General features: G+C 40.2%; 1 protein-coding gene across 3 annotated transcripts in view; it reads left to right on the forward strand.

Moving 5' to 3' along the window:
- The window catches only part of adss2 (adenylosuccinate synthase 2), a 118,968-nt gene that overhangs the window by 86,993 nt on the left and 14,038 nt on the right, over positions 1 to 17,937 (forward strand). For all 3 annotated transcript variants that reach the window (XM_069930868.1, XM_069930869.1, XM_069930870.1), the window contains 3 exons: positions 903 to 1,010; positions 9,558 to 9,639; positions 12,833 to 12,959. In XM_069930868.1, the coding sequence (XP_069786969.1) occupies positions 903 to 1,010; positions 9,558 to 9,639; positions 12,833 to 12,959 (317 nt within the window). The remainder of the gene's footprint in view (positions 1 to 902; positions 1,011 to 9,557; positions 9,640 to 12,832; positions 12,960 to 17,937) is intronic.

Below are 17,937 nucleotides of genomic sequence, written 5' to 3' on the forward strand. Positions count from 1 at the left end.
TACTGAAGTGGTGGAATTTGAATCAGTAGAAGAGGCTGTTCTGTTTTAGGTTATTTAACCAATAAACTGCTGTACCCCATGCTGTTGACTGTAGTGGTTGACATTAGTTCCTGTACCAGGCAGTGTATTAATAAGTATAGTTTTTTATTATTTAGTTTGGAAAACTACAATAATCATATAACCATATAACCACTTACAGCACAGAACAGGCCAGTTCGGCCCTACTAGTCCATGCCGTAGCAAATCTCCACCCTCCTAGTCCCACTGACCAGCGCCCGGTCCATACCCCTCTAGTCCCCTCCTATCCATGTAACGATCCAGTCTTTCCTTAAATGTAACCAATGATCCCGCCTCGACCACGTCTGCCGGAAGCTCATTCCACATCCCCACCACCCTCTGCGTAAAGAAATTTCCCCTCATGTTCCCCTTATAATTTTCCTCCTTCAATCTTAAACCATGTCCTCTAGTTTGAATCTCCCCCTTTCTTAATTGAAAAAGCCTATCCACATTTACTCTCTGTCCCTTTTAAAATCTTAAACACCTCTATCAAGTCCCCCCTCAATCTTCTACGCTCCAGAGAAAAAAGCCCCAGTCTGCACAACGTTTCCCTGTAACTCAGACCTGAAATCCTGTCAACATTCTCATGAACCTTCTCTGCACTTTCTCTGACTATCATAAAAATCATGCCATAACATTCCTGTTTTAATTTCAGAAGTTCTGTTGTGTGGCAATGATGGATCTACAGAGGAATAAACATTGTTGTGGATATAGGCTGTAAATATGGGCCAAATGGGACTAGCATAGAAAGTTGGCCAAATGGCTCATTTCTGTTCTGTAAATGCCTCTCCAATTTGGAAACAATTAATCAAAGAAATAGATTCATTAAAATTCTCATCTTGCAGCTTGGGCACCACTAAGAAGGGAATTGGTCCAGTGTATTCATCAAAAGCAGCTCGGAGTGGGCTCCGAATATGCGATCTCCTGACAGACTTCGATGACTTTTCTGAAAGGTATTAGTGCTTTCTCCTTCCTTCAATAGCAAGTGATGCTTCCTAAAACCACTTGATATCTTGATTGAGCTCTGGTGCCTGGAACAGCTCAATGAGTTTGTAAAATTGTAACCTATTTTGTGCTCTCTTGTTTTAAAGATCAACATTCCAGAATCAGCCTTGATTTTATTTACATGTCCTTGACATTTCAATGATTTGTATACTAGAGCTCTTAAATCTCTTCAGACGTAACTGTTTTTGGAGGCGTGGCAAGATGGCGTAGAGTCTAGACGTGTAATCTCAACCTCTTTGGCCAGACTTTTAAGAACCCGTTTTTAACTCTTTGTTTACAGGTTTAAATTTTTTTAAACTTAGTTTAAAGTATCAAGGAATTGTTATAGCTATTAATGGTAAAAAGATTAAACCTCAGGTACAGAAGAAACTACATTTTCGGAGTGTTGAAGATTTAGAGCCTAAACAGTCTGCTACAACTTCAGGTTTGCTTTCTTTCAAGCCTAAACCACAGAGATTGCCTGTGGGAGCTGAAAAAATGACTCCTACTCACCAGGAGAAGGACATCACTGGAATTACCCGTTCTCAGGAGGAAGGTGCGTGTGCCCCCGATGTGGATCCTGATTCTGGCAGCCTGCCGACTTTAACGGAGGGGGCACGCAAGAAGACGACTCCATTGCTTGAAATACTCCAGGATATACTCCAATCTGAATATTTTGGTCTTTTTTGTGAGTTTTTGAAGCAACAACGGGTTGCAGGAGCTTTTCTGAATTACAATGTAAACAGCTAAGCCTTATCATTCAGCCTATGCTGAATGAAATGTCTCAGAGGCTCAGTTTGGAACTGGATACAGTTAAAATACGTGTAGAAGCATCTTGTGAGGATTTTAAACAATTTCAGGCTGCTTTTTTGAAATGTCAACAACAAGTGGCTTCTAATACAGAAAAAGTGTTGGAGGTGGAAGAATCCGTTAAAGAATTGCGAGAACGTGAGAGGGAGTTAGAGAGGAAAGTAGATTATTTGGAGAATCAAAGTAGAAGGAATAATGTGAAGATTGTTGGTTTGCCAGAAGTTATGGAAGAACAAGATCCTCTTCGTTTTTTTACCGAATGGATTCCACAAATACTAGGGCAGGAATTCTTCTCTGGAGGTCTGGTATTGGAAAGAGCTCATAGAGCCTTAAGAAGAAGACCTCTGCCTGGTCAACCACCGAGACCCGTGATAATTCGATGTTTGAATTATTTGGACAGAGAAACGATATTTTGTTTAGCAGTGCAAAACGTGAGACAATGACAAGCTCTGTTAATGATTCAGAATAGTAGAGTTTTTTTTATCCTGATTTGAGTCAAGAGGTTATTCAGTGTCAGCGTCGATTTAATCCAGTTAAAGAAGTTCTGTGGCGTAAAGTTTATAAGTCTACTTTTTGCTATCCGGCAGTGTTGAAGGTGTTTTGTGGAGACTTTCAATCTCGGTTTTTTGAGAATGAGTGTGAGGCAATGAGTTTTGCTGATTCATTGCCAGATGTAAGAGGACAAAGACGTAGTCCACCATTGTCTCCTAAAGAAAAATCTGGTTGTTCTGGAAATGGAAGAAATGGTAGAAATGGGAGAAATGGGAATGGAAAGAGTCCGTTTCCTTGAAATGGGGTCGCCGAGTCTGGAATTTCTTGGATGAATAGAAGAACTTTTTTATTTTTATTTTCTTTTTATGTCATTATGATATCTTCTTGTTATTCTTTGTTTGGCTGGGGAGGGAGAAATTTGCTCTATGTTCTACTAGTCATCAGCCACTGGTGGGTGATCCACACCCAACTTTTGTTTAGGGATTACTACCTTTTGGTATTTTTTTTTGGGGGGGGGTTTCTTTTTATCTTTTCTTAAATTTTCATTTTATTTAGACTTTAATTTGTGGTTTCGTTTTCTCCTTTTGGAGGGCCTATTTACATTGATCTGAGTCTTTATATATTGATATTATTAGTTTTTAGTAATATTAGTGGATATGTCAAAGTTGAAGTTTGCTACTTTTAATGTTCGGGGTTTAAACAGTCCGATTAAGCGTAAGCGTATTTTTATCAAGTTCGATCTTTGGTAAAACGTGTTCGGTAGAGATATGATTTTACCTGAAATGATTAAATTTGAGACTTTTGGCATAATGAGATGAAATATTGTTTAATAATGGAAAATATTACATATGTTTTGCGGATAACTATAGTTTTTTTTAATTAATAAGTGGTTGTTATATTCAGAATATTTACATTTTGATTTATATTGACTAGATTTTAATATGTATGCTTTACTTTTTTTTTCTTTTTTCTTTATGGCTCTCTTTAGGAGAGTTGGCTGAAAGAGGGGGGGGGAGTTTCTTTTTTTTTTAATATATATAAACTATAATGTTCATGCTTTGTTTATTGTTATATATGTTACTTATTATCTGTATTTTGAACTAATAAATAAAGTTTTAAAAAAAGATGTAACTGCTTTTATATTTTTGCCTGTTGAGACAGTGCTCTCCATGTTCCTTTTTAGCTCCATTGAATGACCCTGTATTTGATTAATCAAAACCAGTTCACCATAATTTTACCCATTCACTTAATTATGAATATGATGATACTTCGTTTCACCGTACTAATGATGTGGCCTCTATTTGCTTATAGATAAAAAGCCAGATAGCCGTATTTCTCTTATCATTTGAGCCATTTACAGATGCAGTGAATTTTGTGGGAGCCTCTTATTACATCCTAATGATTGAGTATCTGCATGTTATCACTATTTTAATCTCCTCCAACACAACTAATTTTACAGTCCATTAATTAAGTAGCCTTCCAATTCCTTGAGTTCAAATTTCTGGACGCTCATTTAAGTACATAACATCTGATCCAATTTAGTCAGGAACCTTGATAAAGGGCTCAAGCCTGAAACATCAGTTATGTATTTTTTTAAAATCTGTTTGACCTGGCGAGTTTCTCCAGCACTGTTTTTTTAACTTTTTTTCATCAGGTAGAATTTATCTTTATATATTTATTTTGTCTCCTTGGGTTGTTTAAAAATGTCAAGGTGAATAAAGACTTTGGATCCCCAGATATCAGCAATTCAGTTAACAGGTGTAGAAATCCTTGGCTTCCTACCCATCCCTACTACCTCCCACATGCTATTTTCTAGGCAAATAGCTGCCACTTAACAATATAAACAAAAATGGTTCCTGAATCAGAAATTTGGAAGAGTATAGTTCTGGCCTCTATAGCGTTTCAAACGCTCCCCCTTAAATGACTAGGCTAGAAATCCATTTATCACTCCTTAATACTTGTAAAGTAACATTAATGAAGAAAATACTAATTTTGGCAATAACCTGTCATTGATTCAGTAACTGTTTTCTTTGGATTTCTACATGACCTCTTCTGAATTCGTTTGGACTAGATTGAAATAGTTATTATTCTCAATTATGTAACTTTGTCCTCCTGTTAACGTTTGTCTCGTGAATTTGTGTTGAAACTTTCAGTTCCCAATCCTTTTACCCTATAAATTTTGTTCAAGTTTTGTTGATTGTACATGCTTGCTTGTGTAAATATTTTATGTATTAGACATCGCACCCATCCAGTCTCTCATTCTATTTTCTCAAGGAACACTGCATCAGTCTCTTTTCTTTAGATCTGCAATATTACAGGCAACACAGTTATTGTAGCGGTCAGCGCAATGCTGTTACAGCACCAGTGATCAAGACTAGAGTTCGAATCTCACGCTGTCTGTAAGGAGTTTGTCTATTCTCCCTGTTTCTGCATGGGTTTTCCCTGGGGGCTCTGGTTTTACCCCACCGTTCAAAATGTACCTGGGGTTGTAGGTTGTTGCAGAGAAAAGCGTTTTATAATGAAATAACTCGGCTGAGGCACCAGGGAGTCACTTCAGAAGGAGTTTATATTTACAAGATATCTTGGAAAACAGCCCCACCAAAATACTGGGCTGCTCTGCCTGAGCATGACCAGCCAGTTTAATTTATACAAAGGTACAAACAAGAGACACATGACGCACTGAAGCTCTGAGAGCGTCCACCATATAAGGGAGAAAGCAATTGTCATTGGTTGATTCAAAAAGAAACAATTCAAAGTCTGTGGCGGAATGCAGAGGGTCTACTGTCTTATTCAGCAGCGCACAGCTTAACGTACTGAGTGACCTTGTAATGATTAATGGACTTAAAAGTGGCAGCGCACAGCTTATTTTTAACTCTTTGTCACCCACTAAAACTTTCTTTACTAATTTTTTCTTCCACATAGGTCAATTGGGTGGCACAGGATCATGAGCCGAAAGGGTTTTTTTTCTGTGCTGTACAGTATGTCTAACTTTTAAATTTAAAAAATTTAAATTTATGACGGGATCAATAATATCTGATTTTTTTTTTAGCTCCCTGTAATCAACTGAACTGTCAACATTGTTTATATCACATTCAATGTTTCCACATTCATATGTACTCTTTCTGATTTACATGGTTATTTGCATACTTAACTCGATGCCTTCTTTGGCCATCAACCTGTTGGTGTTTCCAGTTGTTCTTTTTAATTAACCTTACTCCAGAAGGTAGTGACAAATTCTGGGATGCAATCCCATTTATGCCAGGCAGCTGCCTATCAGATGACAAGTGATTCTAGGTGGTTCCCAGACAGCTCATCCCATTTTGGGTGTTTTGCAAATGACCATGAACAGAATCAGAATTTATGCTTTGCGGCAGAATTACATGTGCAAATATTGCTATAAATTATATATTTTTTAAAAATTAGTGCAAAATAAAAGAAAATGAGGTAGTGTATGTGGTTCATTGTCCATTCACAAATCTGATGGCAGGGAAAGGAGTTGTTTTTGTACTGTTGGATGTTCATCTTCAAACTGCTCTGCCTCCTTCCTGATGGTAACAGTGTGAAGAGGGTATGGCCTGAATTGTTGAGGTCTTTGAGGAAAGAATTTGCTTTCTTAAGACACCACCTTTTGTAGATACCCTTAATGGAATGAAGACTTGCGCTGGGTAGATTAACAACTCTGGAGATTTTTCCTGTCCTGTGCACTGGCACCTCCATACCAGACAGAATGCTCTCCACGGTACATATTTTTGAGCGTCTCTCCTCATGAAGTATAGCCACTTGCAAGCCCCCTTTGTGATCTTCAGAGATGTTGAGATCCAGGAATTTGAAGTTCTTGACCCTTCCATTGCTGAGGACTGATTTTGTGTTCTGATTTTCCCCTCCTGAAGTCCACAATCAGTTACTTAGTTTTGGTAGTATTGAGTGTAAGGTTGTTGTGACACCTCTCAACAAGCTGATCTATCTCACTCCTGTATGGCATCTATGGTTCTGCAGATGTCTGTTGTGGTTTTAATTTAGACGTACAGCACGGTAACACACCAATTCGGCTCATGAGCCCGTGCCACCCAATTAACCTACACCCTCATTGTTTTGAACAATGGGAGGATACCAGAACCCCTAGAGAAAACCCACACAGACATGGGGAGAACGTTCAGGATTCGAACCCTGGTCCTGATTGCTGCCACTGTAAAGGCGGTGCAAGGAGTTACGCCAACCGTGCCGTCCAATCGAAAAATTTGTAGATGGCATTTGAATTGTGCCAAGCCACACAGTCGTGGGTTAAGAGCAGTGAGCTAAGCATGCATCCTTGAGGTGTGTCCATGTTGATTGTCAATGAGGAGGAGATACTGTTTCTGATTTGTACCAATTTTGGTCTTCCATTGCCCTTGCTAATATTCTCACAGCGAGGAGTTACTGGAGTTGGGCAAAAGAAGTGTTTGTAGAATTAATGTCATCAGATAGAGATCTCTGAAGAAATTTTTTTTTAAAATTGATATTTATTGAATTTAAGATTGAAGATGTGTTGATAATGAATATGATAAAAATGAATTTTCATAAATAATATAGGTGAATCTCACTGCAGATCCAGTTGCCAGAAAACTGGATTATATTCAAGTATATCAGAGAGACTCAAGATTGCCAGTGTCATAAATTCAATTGTGAACAAATATTTAATGTATAAAGAAAAGCTGGAGGAAATCAGGCAGTATCCATGGAGAGAAATAGTCAATACTTCGGACCTCTTTTGAGTCTAAGATCATGGAAGTTGAAATCGGTTTGGTAAAGTAATTTGTTGGTCTTTGCTGATGACTGTTTTCGAGCTGAGGTTCTTGGTTTTCCTGCCAGATTCGACTGGGCAACCTACCGCTAACCTTGTGCGTTTCACAGTATGTCTCTGGAGGACTCTATACGCAAACTATCTCTGAAGTTAGGCCTTTACTCTTTTCCCACCCCATATGGAAATGATCCTTCATGTGCAAATTTGTTGGGGCTGCCAATCTTATATATTTGGCTTCAAGTTCTCTTGCTTTGTCACTTTTACCCAATTAGTCCAGTAAATTGTATCTGTAACCATTAGTACTTGTGTTTAGGATTAATGGTTTATTAATTGTAACATTGTTCTGGTAATATCAGAACATAATATCTAGTATCAGAAGATGAAAATGGGACCACTACTGCTTTGTAAAATTATATAAATGGGATTTTAAATAAGCTTTCTGCAAGTTGTGTGTCACTGTTAATAATATTTAGCAAGTTGAGGTTTCACAATTTAAGTTTAGTAATTAATCAGCTAATCCCAAGAGCTGCAGCACTTGCACACTAGGAACAATGAGATTGAATTGTGAGTGGACAGTGTGAAACAAAGGTTTGTGCAGGATCAATTGGAAACCCCTCTCCCAAGGTGTTAGATCCACTGCAGAACCAGGGTCACCCCGACCTCCGTGACTGATGAGCAGATTATGCAGTTGTGCTGAGGTCTAACTCATTTATTCAAGCACATGGAAAAATTGGGCAGCCATTAATGACCTCTACCAACCTGCCCTCATTGCTTAACCTTGCTTTGAATATCAAGATAGTATTGCTTTAACAGCTTTCCTGTTTTTTTTATATAAATCCAATACTTTTGCCTCTTTATTAATACCTCGCTGTGGAAGTGTTTTTCACTAATGAGATTATCAAGATGTTCTTTTATTTTTTTGGTACTTCAGTGCAAACTCTTGTCTTTTTAAGAGATCCTCATTTTTGTTTTCCTTGATGTACTGTATCTAAATCGTGTTCTGAATAGCTGCAGAGTCTCTTTTTTCCATCCTTCTTTTGAGGGATTAAATGTGTGCAGTGCAGCAATGAGGCCTTTCTTTTTCTGATAGTGAAATGGCAGTCGAGGTACGCAATACTTTATACGGAACCCTTGGGTGACAGTGTGTTCCGAATTTTTCCGGATTTCAGAACAAAAGCCAGTTGCCCCAGATTTAAGCCCACCTGAGTCGCACTGCCATCTCTCTCACCCCCATGCCCACCCGAGTCGGCGCAGCCATCTCTCTCCACCCCCGCCTGCCCGAGTCGCGCTGCCATCTCTCTCCACCCCCCCACTCGCCTGAGTCGCGCTGCCGTCTCTCTCTCTCTCTTCCCCCTGCCCGCCCAAGTCGCACTGCCATCTCTCTCATCCCCATGCCCACCCGAGTCAGCGCTGCCATCTCTCTCCACCCCTGCCTGCCCGAGTCGCGCTGTCATCTCTCCACCCCCCACTCGCCTGAGTCGCGCTGCCGTCTCTCTCTCTCTCTCTCTCTTCCCCCCCGCCCGCCCAAGTCGCACTGCCATCTCTCTCACCCCCATGCCCACCCGAGTTGGCGCTGCCATCTTTCTCCACCCCCGCCCACCCGAGTCGCGCTGCCATCTCTCTCCACCCCCGCCCGCCCGAGTCGTGCTGCCATCTCTCTCCATCCCCGCCTGACTCACTCTGCCATCTCTCTCTCTCCTTCCCCCGCCCGCCCAAGTCGCGCTGCTGTCTCTCTTCTCCCCTTACCCATCCGAGTCGTGGTGCTGTTCCACCCCCCCCACCCCCCCCCAACCTAGCCGCGCTGCCGTCTCTCTCTCCCTCCCTCCGCTGTACCAGCACCAGTAAAAAACTGTTTTTTGGGAGCTTTCTGGGTTTTAGATGTCCGGATAAAGGATTGTGTACCTGTAATTTCCCAGTAATGCTCATTTTAGGATAATTTTTCAGCCACGACTTGTGATTTTACTGTCTGCAGTTCTAAGTTAAGGGCGGCCAGTTCTTCTCCAATACATAATCTTATCTCCATTTTAATGGTCTCTACCATTTCTTTATGAAGTTCAGTCAGCACTGCTGGCTTTAGACAAAGTCAGTTACCTGTTTTTCCTGATCTGACAGTGAGCGGCCCTGGGAGACAGGATCAGATGAGGCTGAGGCTTCTTCTCTCTGTAGGTAAGCCTGTGGACCTGCTGCCTAATTACCAACTGTAATCAAATGGTAGGACAGTGACTGGATTGCTGTATTAATACAATTTGCAGGTACTCTGCAGGTTGTGGCTGTCACTATCAGCCAATCTCCAGTCATGCTCATCTGGGTTAAAATGTGCACATCTTTAAGCTTGTTCTTTTGTTGGATATTTTTAACATGCAGGCTTCTGTGTGTTTAATTCATTAGATTGTTTGATTGTGCATTTTTACATCCATAAACTTATTCTCCTCAGGTTTAAAGTTTTGGCAAATCAACACATGTCAATGTACCCTTCTCTGGATGTTGACATTGATGGGGAACTAGAGAAACTTAAGGTGAGTTGATCAGAACTTGGCTTTATTTGATTGTTTATGGGTATTTATATGGTTGTCATTGGTAATACCTAAGAGCAATGGCTGATTCTTGATTAAAGTCCAAAAAAGGTTTTAGGAGAAATTTAAAAGAGCATTGTAAATCTCGTCTAAAATTTTTAAGCAGCTGAGGAGCTTGTAGATCGTTTCACAGCCTTTCTTCCCCAACCTCTGTCAGGTCCTGATATAAAAGCCAATAATGTGAAATGCTGCTCCTGGGTTGATTGGTGGGATTGTTACTTTTTCTACCATAGATGTTGCCTTACATATTGTTGGAGATGATGGGAGGGCCACAACTTGACTTAGAGCCACATTTAGTGAGAATGTTTTCCCTCAGCCTTTGGGTAATGCTTGGACTTACTTACAAGTTAAAAATATTTTATAATATGGCTTTGTTTTAAGTTCCTCTTGTAAAGCTTGTCTGCAAACCTGTGAATATAACACAGCTACTCAAATTGATGAGCATATTCAAAACTAGCATGGATCTTTTATCTATGAAAGTGGAGGCAATTATATCATTGGATAAGTTGTATTAAAATACAGTGTAAGACAGGTATTGATTTCTGATCAAATAGTTGTACTTCTCTCTGAACAATGCACTTTGGGAGTGTAGTGTTGTTGCAAAATTGCTTTTTTAAATTTCAAAAGTGAATGTTAATGACATCATTTGCAAGCAGATAAGTGTTCAAAATACAGTTACAATTTGCTGTATCTTTTACAAAGTTGTACCAATAATTTTGAATATACATTTTTTCTCAAATTATTAAGTTTCTCAAAAGAATTGTGAATGCATGCAAACCACGAGTTAAAGCCATCATGCAAACCATCCACTCCTCAATCAGCTCCGTCTTCACTTACGCTGCCTCTGGAAAACAGCCGATATATTAAAGCACCCATTCCACTCTGGTCACACTGTCTTTTCCCTCCTCTCATTGGACACATGATACTTGTTTGATGACATGCATCACTAGATTAAAGGGTAGTTATTAGACTTTTGAACAGACCATACATTAATATAGATGATCTCTTGATCTTTCAAACCCAACGTCATTGCAGTCCTCGCACAATTTAACTGTGTTTCTCTCTGTAATACACTGCACATTTGTTTTATTTTGTATTACTTTTGTACTTTGGTATGCGTTGAATTGCCTGGAGAGAATGCAGGATCAAGTCTTTCACAGCATCTTGGTACACTTGACTTCAATTAAGAGATAACAATCCAAGTTTGCCCAACCTCTCCTTGTAGCTAATAAACACCAAACAAGCAATATCCTGGTAAACCTCTTCTGCGTCTTTGCAAGAGCCAATACATCCTTTCTGTGCAGACTGACAAGAACTGCACATAATACTCCAAACGAGGCCTAACCAAAATGTTACACATGTGCCACATGACCTGACTTTTATACTAAGCACTCCGACAGATAAAAGCAAGTATGCCATATGCCTTCTTTACCATCCTATCTTTGTGTTGCCACTTTCAGGGAACAATGGACATCCCCAAGATCCCTCAGGGCATCATGGCTCCAAAGTGTCCTGGCATTTACAGTATACTTTCCTCTTGCATTTCACATTGCAAAGTCAAACACCTCGCACTGGTCTGGATTAAAATCCATCTCCCATTATAAATAGAACAGTCTTTGTCACAGACCTCCATTATGAATAACACCCATCTATCATTACCATCGATCTCTGTCTTCCATGGCCAGGCTAATTTTGAATCCAATGTACCAAACCACCATTGATACTATGTGGCTTATCTTCTGGATCAGTCTTATCAGCCTATCTTTAAGGTAATAGTTTGCATCGGTGCCATTAATAGTTGCTCTGCAGTCTGCTTTCAGAATAATGTCACTGGTACATACTTAATTTTAGAAGAGTGGAAAAATGTCACCATGTCTCTGGCAAGAGCTTGGGATTGGGGAAAGAGGGTATGAGAGATGGAGGAATGTGGGATGAGTTTGCTCTGATATCTCTGGAGCTTGGGGGGGGTGGGGTGGAGTTTGGTTGAGGGGAAATCAGTGTGCCCTAGTAAGAGATTGGTGGTGGGAGTGGAGTTTGTGGCCAACAAGTCTCTTGAGAAAGATGTGGGGTTTCGTGAACCTTACTGAGAAGTGATAGAGGAATTGCTGACATGAAAGTGGATCAGGAGTCGATACGCCCCTGGTGAGATGAAGTTGGGCACAAGGTTAGCACAGCATTATTGGAATATTGGCGAATCAAAGTGTCAGCTTGTTCCATCCTACTAAAGCAATTTTGATTCTTTAAAGGCTACGCAGAAGCATTGTGACTCTTCCACTCTAGTTGATGCCTTGAAACAAAATTAGCTTGTTCATAATTAATAGACGGGATGCTGGGATCCGAAAGGTAGGTTAAAAATAAAGTGACAGGGATAACTTGAGGGAAATGATCGACTGAAAAACATGAAAGCCAGCAAACACGGTGGTTGAAGTAAAAACACAATGCTGGAGAAACTCAGCAAGTCAAACAGTGTACTTTTTATAGCAAAGCCCTTCATCAAGGTATGGAAAAATGTTGGCAGGTGGCTGAACAAAATGGTAAGGGGGATGGGTAGGGGAGGAGCATGGTCCCAAAAGCAGTAGATAATAGGTGAATAAGGGAGGGATGGCACCCCAACAAGCAGGGGGAGGATGGATAGCTCTAGGAATAGAGAGGGAGCAGGTGGAGAGCTAGGAAACAAAGGGAAAGGGAAGGGAAGGAGAATGAAGAATAGGTTAGCAGAAACCAGAGAAGCTGATGTTGATGCCATCTGGTTGCCCAATCAAGTGTTGTTCCTCCAATTTACCGGTGGTCTTGGTGGAATGGTACTTGAGGCCATGGACAGACATGTGAGTATGGGGCACAGAATTGAAATGATTGGCCACTGGGATAGCCCTCTCACTGATGTGGACAGAGCGAAGGAGCTCAACGAAGCAATCGATTGTTCACTGACCTCCACACAGATGTCACTGAGCAGAAGATGCAATACATCGCTTACAACAGTCTGAAGTAGACACTGTCTGGCATTAGTCAGAACAACACAAAAATGGGAAGTCTTGTACTTTCTCAAAAAGGCACAAGGAGCTAATTGGAAGAGTTGGATAATACCAGGAATCCATTCATTTTCATGACATTTACTGAAAGTTGATTTTAACTGCAGGACTACATGGAGAGACTCAGACCTATGGTGAGGGATGGTGTCTATTTCATGTATGAAGCCTTACATGGTCCAGAAAAGAAGATTTTGGTTGAAGGAGCAAATGCGGCCCTACTTGATATCGATTTTGGTAAGTTCGACTGAGATTTTTATGAAATTAATTTTCTCAAAACTGCCATGAGATCTGTGATGTGAAATTTCACTTCCCTAGTCTGTGTATAGAAGTTTAAAGCATGGAAACAGGCCCTTCAGCGCAACATGACCAAGTTGTCTGTTCAAGCTAGTCCCATTCGTCCCTCTAAACCTTTCCTGTCCACGTCTAAATGTTTTTTAAACATTACAGTTGTACCCAACCTTACCACTTCTTCTGGCAATTTGTTCAATGTACTGTAACAATATTAATATTTGGGGAGAATTTATAAGATTTAGATTAGGTCACATACATTCACACATTTTAAAACAGATCTTATTTGAAAGATTGAAGAATTCACATTGCAGGATCTCTGGAGAATGTAAGCACCTTTCACAAGTAGGTGTCAATTGAACTAACGTCATAAAATGCTTGACCATTGTCATGCTGGAGTCATGCTGTCTATCAGTACCCTTTCTGCAAAGTGCTCACAGAAAGGTCAATTCTGGATTGTTTACCTAAGATAATGAGAAGAAGAAAGAACTCCTGTTGTTTGCTGGAGAAGGTGGGAGTTTTGCAAGACCTGAGTCACATGCTCTCTTTGGAGTTTCAATTGGAAAAGAGAGAGAGTTGAGTTAACAGCTCAGTCAGTCAGTGTGTGGGACACTGACGAGTAACTGAAAAGTGCAATCCAGGGAAAACTGTTTGAAACTGATGAAAGCAAGTTCCAGAGCAGTAGATGGATGGAGGTGCTATCTGTCTGATGATTCTCTTGAAATGGAGGAAGGAATGGAACCCTGTGGTAGCTTGAAGAAAGAGGTTACCATCTAGAAGACCCTGATGGAGCAAGTTTCATCAGCGAGACCCTGTGGTGACTAGTGGTGGTACCTCAGTTGTAGAAATCCTGGAGCAACAAATATCTCTCTCTGCAAACCCTACAAGAACCTTCCTGAGCAGAAAACATTTACCTTTCAAGCACCAAGCCTGGTGAACTTTATACATGTTAAATTCTGTGCACAGTATGGTGATTGTCTGCAACCAGAGAACTTGGAAGAGGGAGAAGTGAGGTTGAACTGTGAACCCAAGAATTTTTCTTGAATTTACACACGCGTTACATACATGTGTGCTTAGAATTAGAAGGGGGTTCATTTGGGTTACTTAAGTGTAGAGTTAAGTTAATGTTTGATTCTATTTTCATGTTTGAAGTTGATTAAAAATAACTTGTTTTGAAAGCCACTTGTCTTGGTGAATGTCTATTGCTGCTAGGTTTTGGGGTCCTTTGGGCTCATAACAGTACCCACCACCCTCAGATGAAAATGTCCCTCTGGTCCATTTTAAATAGTTCCCCATTCCCCTTAAATCTGTGCTGTCCAGTTTTAAGTTTGCTGCCCTGGGAAAAAGACTATGACTGTGCAAATCTTTATGACCCTCGTGATTTTATAAACTTCTATAAAGTACTCCCCCCACCCTCTGCCCTCTGCTTCCTACAGTCCAGGAGAAAAGATCCTGCCTATTCAGTGCACCATAAAATTTAGATTTTAGATTTCAAATTTATTGTCATACATGACATCACATACAACTCTGAGATTCTTTTTCCTGTGGGCCAGGCAGAATTACCAACTTTTTAAAAAGCTGTACACAATGTGCGTGTGTAAACATAAACCAATGTAAGAAAACTGACTATGCAATAGAGAGGAGAAAAAAACAAATAATAAAGTACAAAAGCATGAGTCCTTAAATGAGTTTGTGATGGACTTTATTATTGAGGATTCTGATGGTGGAGGGGTAGGAGCAGTACCTAAACCTGGCGAGTCTTGTGGCAGCGTTCCTTGTAGATGCTCTCCATGGTGATGACCTGGACTGTGCAGGGCTTTCCGCTCATGGATATTGGTTTCCCCATACCAAGCCATGATGCAGTCGGCCAGCACTCTTTCCACCACACATCTGTAGAAATTTATCAGGGTTTCTGGTGTCATACCAAACCTCTGCAAATTCCTGAAGAAGTAGAGGAACTGATGTGCTTTCTTCACAATGCGATTAGTGTGTTGGCTCTAGGAAAGATCCTCTGAGAAAGTGACTCCCAAGAACTCAAGTCCACTCTTTAGCATTCTCTGCTGCACCTTCTCTGGCCTAATGATGTTTTCCCTGTAGCTGGGTGACCAAAACTGTACAAAATATTTCAAGTGTGGTCTCAGCAAAATTTTTTACAGTTGCAATATGAAGTCCCTGCTTCTGTACTCATTGTCCTGACTGATGAAGGCAAGCATGCCTAATTTCTTCTCCCTCCTCCTCCCCCTCCCCCCCACCATCTGCGTTTCCACTTGCATGGAACTGTGTAGCTGTACCCTGAAGTCTCTCTGTTGTACAACACACACCAGGGCATTTCCATTCACTATGCAAGTCCTGCCCTGGTTGAATCTTCCAAAGTGCAATACCCCACACTTGTCCAAGTTCATTTCCCTCTGCCACTTTCCCAGTTCATCTAGATCCTATTGTGATCACCGATAATCTTCTTCACTGTCCACTATACCAGCCATTTCTAATGGGAGCCACTACACATTTAAGTAAAAGCCTTGCTTCATTTCATCTCACATAACATAATTTTGTTTTTTTGTGTAGTGATAGAATTGTGTTATTAATCTTTAGTTGTATATATTTTTAAGTTATTTTGTGGGTGGATTGGGTCACACATTTACAGACACCCAGTTACACTCAGAGAGAAACCATTTTGGAAGACAAAAAGTCTGCTTCGCCTGTTTCTGCTGGAAGCCTGTTTGCTTAAAAAGACTGCTAATTCAAAATGACAAACAGTCTTAAAAAAAATTAAGTCATATGACTTTTCTCCATTGAGAACTCAAAACAATTGGTGTTTGCTAAGAAATATCTATTTACACACACAGCCATCTGATAATTCGGAGTCAGATCCACTCAAACTTTTGGAAGTGATGAAGCCACATGCTTTTAGCATATAGATGTGAAGTACATTTGAAATAAACTTCAAAGACAGGAATGATGTCATGTGGTAAAGATACTTCAAGTCAGAAAACATTTTTGGATATTAAGGAACTAATTTCAAACTGAAGCCAGAAGATGCCTGGCCATCCTGTAGGTAATACAGGACTGAAGGAATTGCTTGGCCATCCTGTAAGTCACAGAGGATTGAAAAACAGTAACCTCTCGAGAGAGGTGCCATTCTATTATTGTATTTTTCTTATCATGGGAGATACACAAAATTAGTGGCAATGAAGAAGGGCCACTTCACTGTCTCTTTGTAAAAGAGGCAGTTCTGCTGTGTCCATTCCTACATGGCTCTTGCCTGGGTTTGTGAAATTATCATGGAAGAAAAACCAGTACTGAAATCTCCATGCAAGAGGGGGAAATAATTCATATGAAGAAACAATTATCTGAAAACAACTGTACAAAAAATTTGTGAGTTTTGAGAAGTCTGATGCCTCACACCTACTCCATAATTGCTGTTCAAAACTATTTAAAGAATCAAAACAAAGCTGACTGAACTTCAAAATCATCTCTTCAGAATTAAGCCTGAACTATAATGATTTTGGATTTCTCTCTCTCTCTCTCTCTCTCTCTCTCTCTCTCTCTCTCTCTCTCCCTCTCCCCTCTCTCCCCACGTTAAGTTTAGAGTTAAGTAAGAAGTGTAATGTTATTAATATTTATCAATAAAAATTTTTACTTTGAAGATACCATTGTCTTGATAAATTTCCATTGTTGCTGGTTGAGTACATAACAGTAGGAGAGAAGTACGGAGAAACCAAAACTTGACTGCTTCACAGGCAAAGGGGTTTATAACCTTTGAGCAGAGTCCTCGGCGGGGGGGGGGGGGTGGGGGGGGGATAGTCAAAAAATAAGGTTGAGAGTGGCTGCACTATACCACCAATTTTGGTGACAACAGCAAAGTCACTATATTGTCATCCAAGTTGTTACTATAGATGACAAACAACAGAAATATACTCTGATTCCCTGCAGCACACCATTGGCCACAGGCTTCCCATCTGAGTAACTCCCCTCCAATAGTGGATCTCGTGCATTTTGGCCTGCTGCCCCATTCACTGTCTGCTGGCCAACTGTCCCACCACACTGCCTGAACCCCCGACATTGTAGCACAGCCTGAAACACCGACTGAAGACACTCTTCCCCCCCCCCCCAGGAAAACACTCCCCTGGCAAACAGGATTTTCATAGCTTATAGCGATATATTTTATTATAAACAGTCAGGGAACAATCAAAAACAAGGGCATTTGATAAATTATAATGATTTATTTATTGTAAGTTTAATTACATATAATGGAATATATAATTAATTGAATTAAAATGATTTAAAAACACTTTAAAAAATAACCCAGTCGTCATAAAATAGGACTTTAACTCGTGGACCAGTCCAATATTTTAAAACTAATGGAGTTATGGTCACTGGTCTCAAAGTGCTCCTCTGCTGATTCCTCAGTCACTTACCTGCCCGTTTCCCAAGAGGATGATCAGTGTTGCCCCTTTTCCAGTAGGCCATCAATATATTGTTTGAGAAAACTTTCTTGGACATATTTAATGAATTCTGCCACACCCAAACTCCTTGGCCTGAGAATCTTCTGAAGGAAGCTGAAATTATTGTGTGATAACTTTCTGCATGACCAAAGCAATGTAAGTGCCTTTGTTCATCTTCCCTTTCCTACACAATAGCACAAATTATGTTGCAGCCTGGTCACAGGATAAATTTTGAGACACTTTATTTAAAAGCTGTAAGGAAGTTACATGGTGCTTATGTTGTAGTAAATCTAGTAATTTACATTGTGAAGTTGTGGTTGAGATTTATATATTAATTATTTTCCTCTATCAATCATTTTTGCTGGTGAAATGACCTTGATATAATCTATGGTTCCATGGCTGAATGCAGACAGAGGCTTAAAAATATACTTTCTGAATTCAGAAATGTCTCCAGAGCTCTCTCAGTTATCTTAATTTGG

Source organism: Narcine bancroftii, chromosome 4, assembly GCF_036971445.1.
Source record: "Narcine bancroftii isolate sNarBan1 chromosome 4, sNarBan1.hap1, whole genome shotgun sequence".
In the NCBI taxonomy this organism is placed as follows: Eukaryota; Metazoa; Chordata; class Chondrichthyes; order Torpediniformes; family Narcinidae; genus Narcine; species Narcine bancroftii.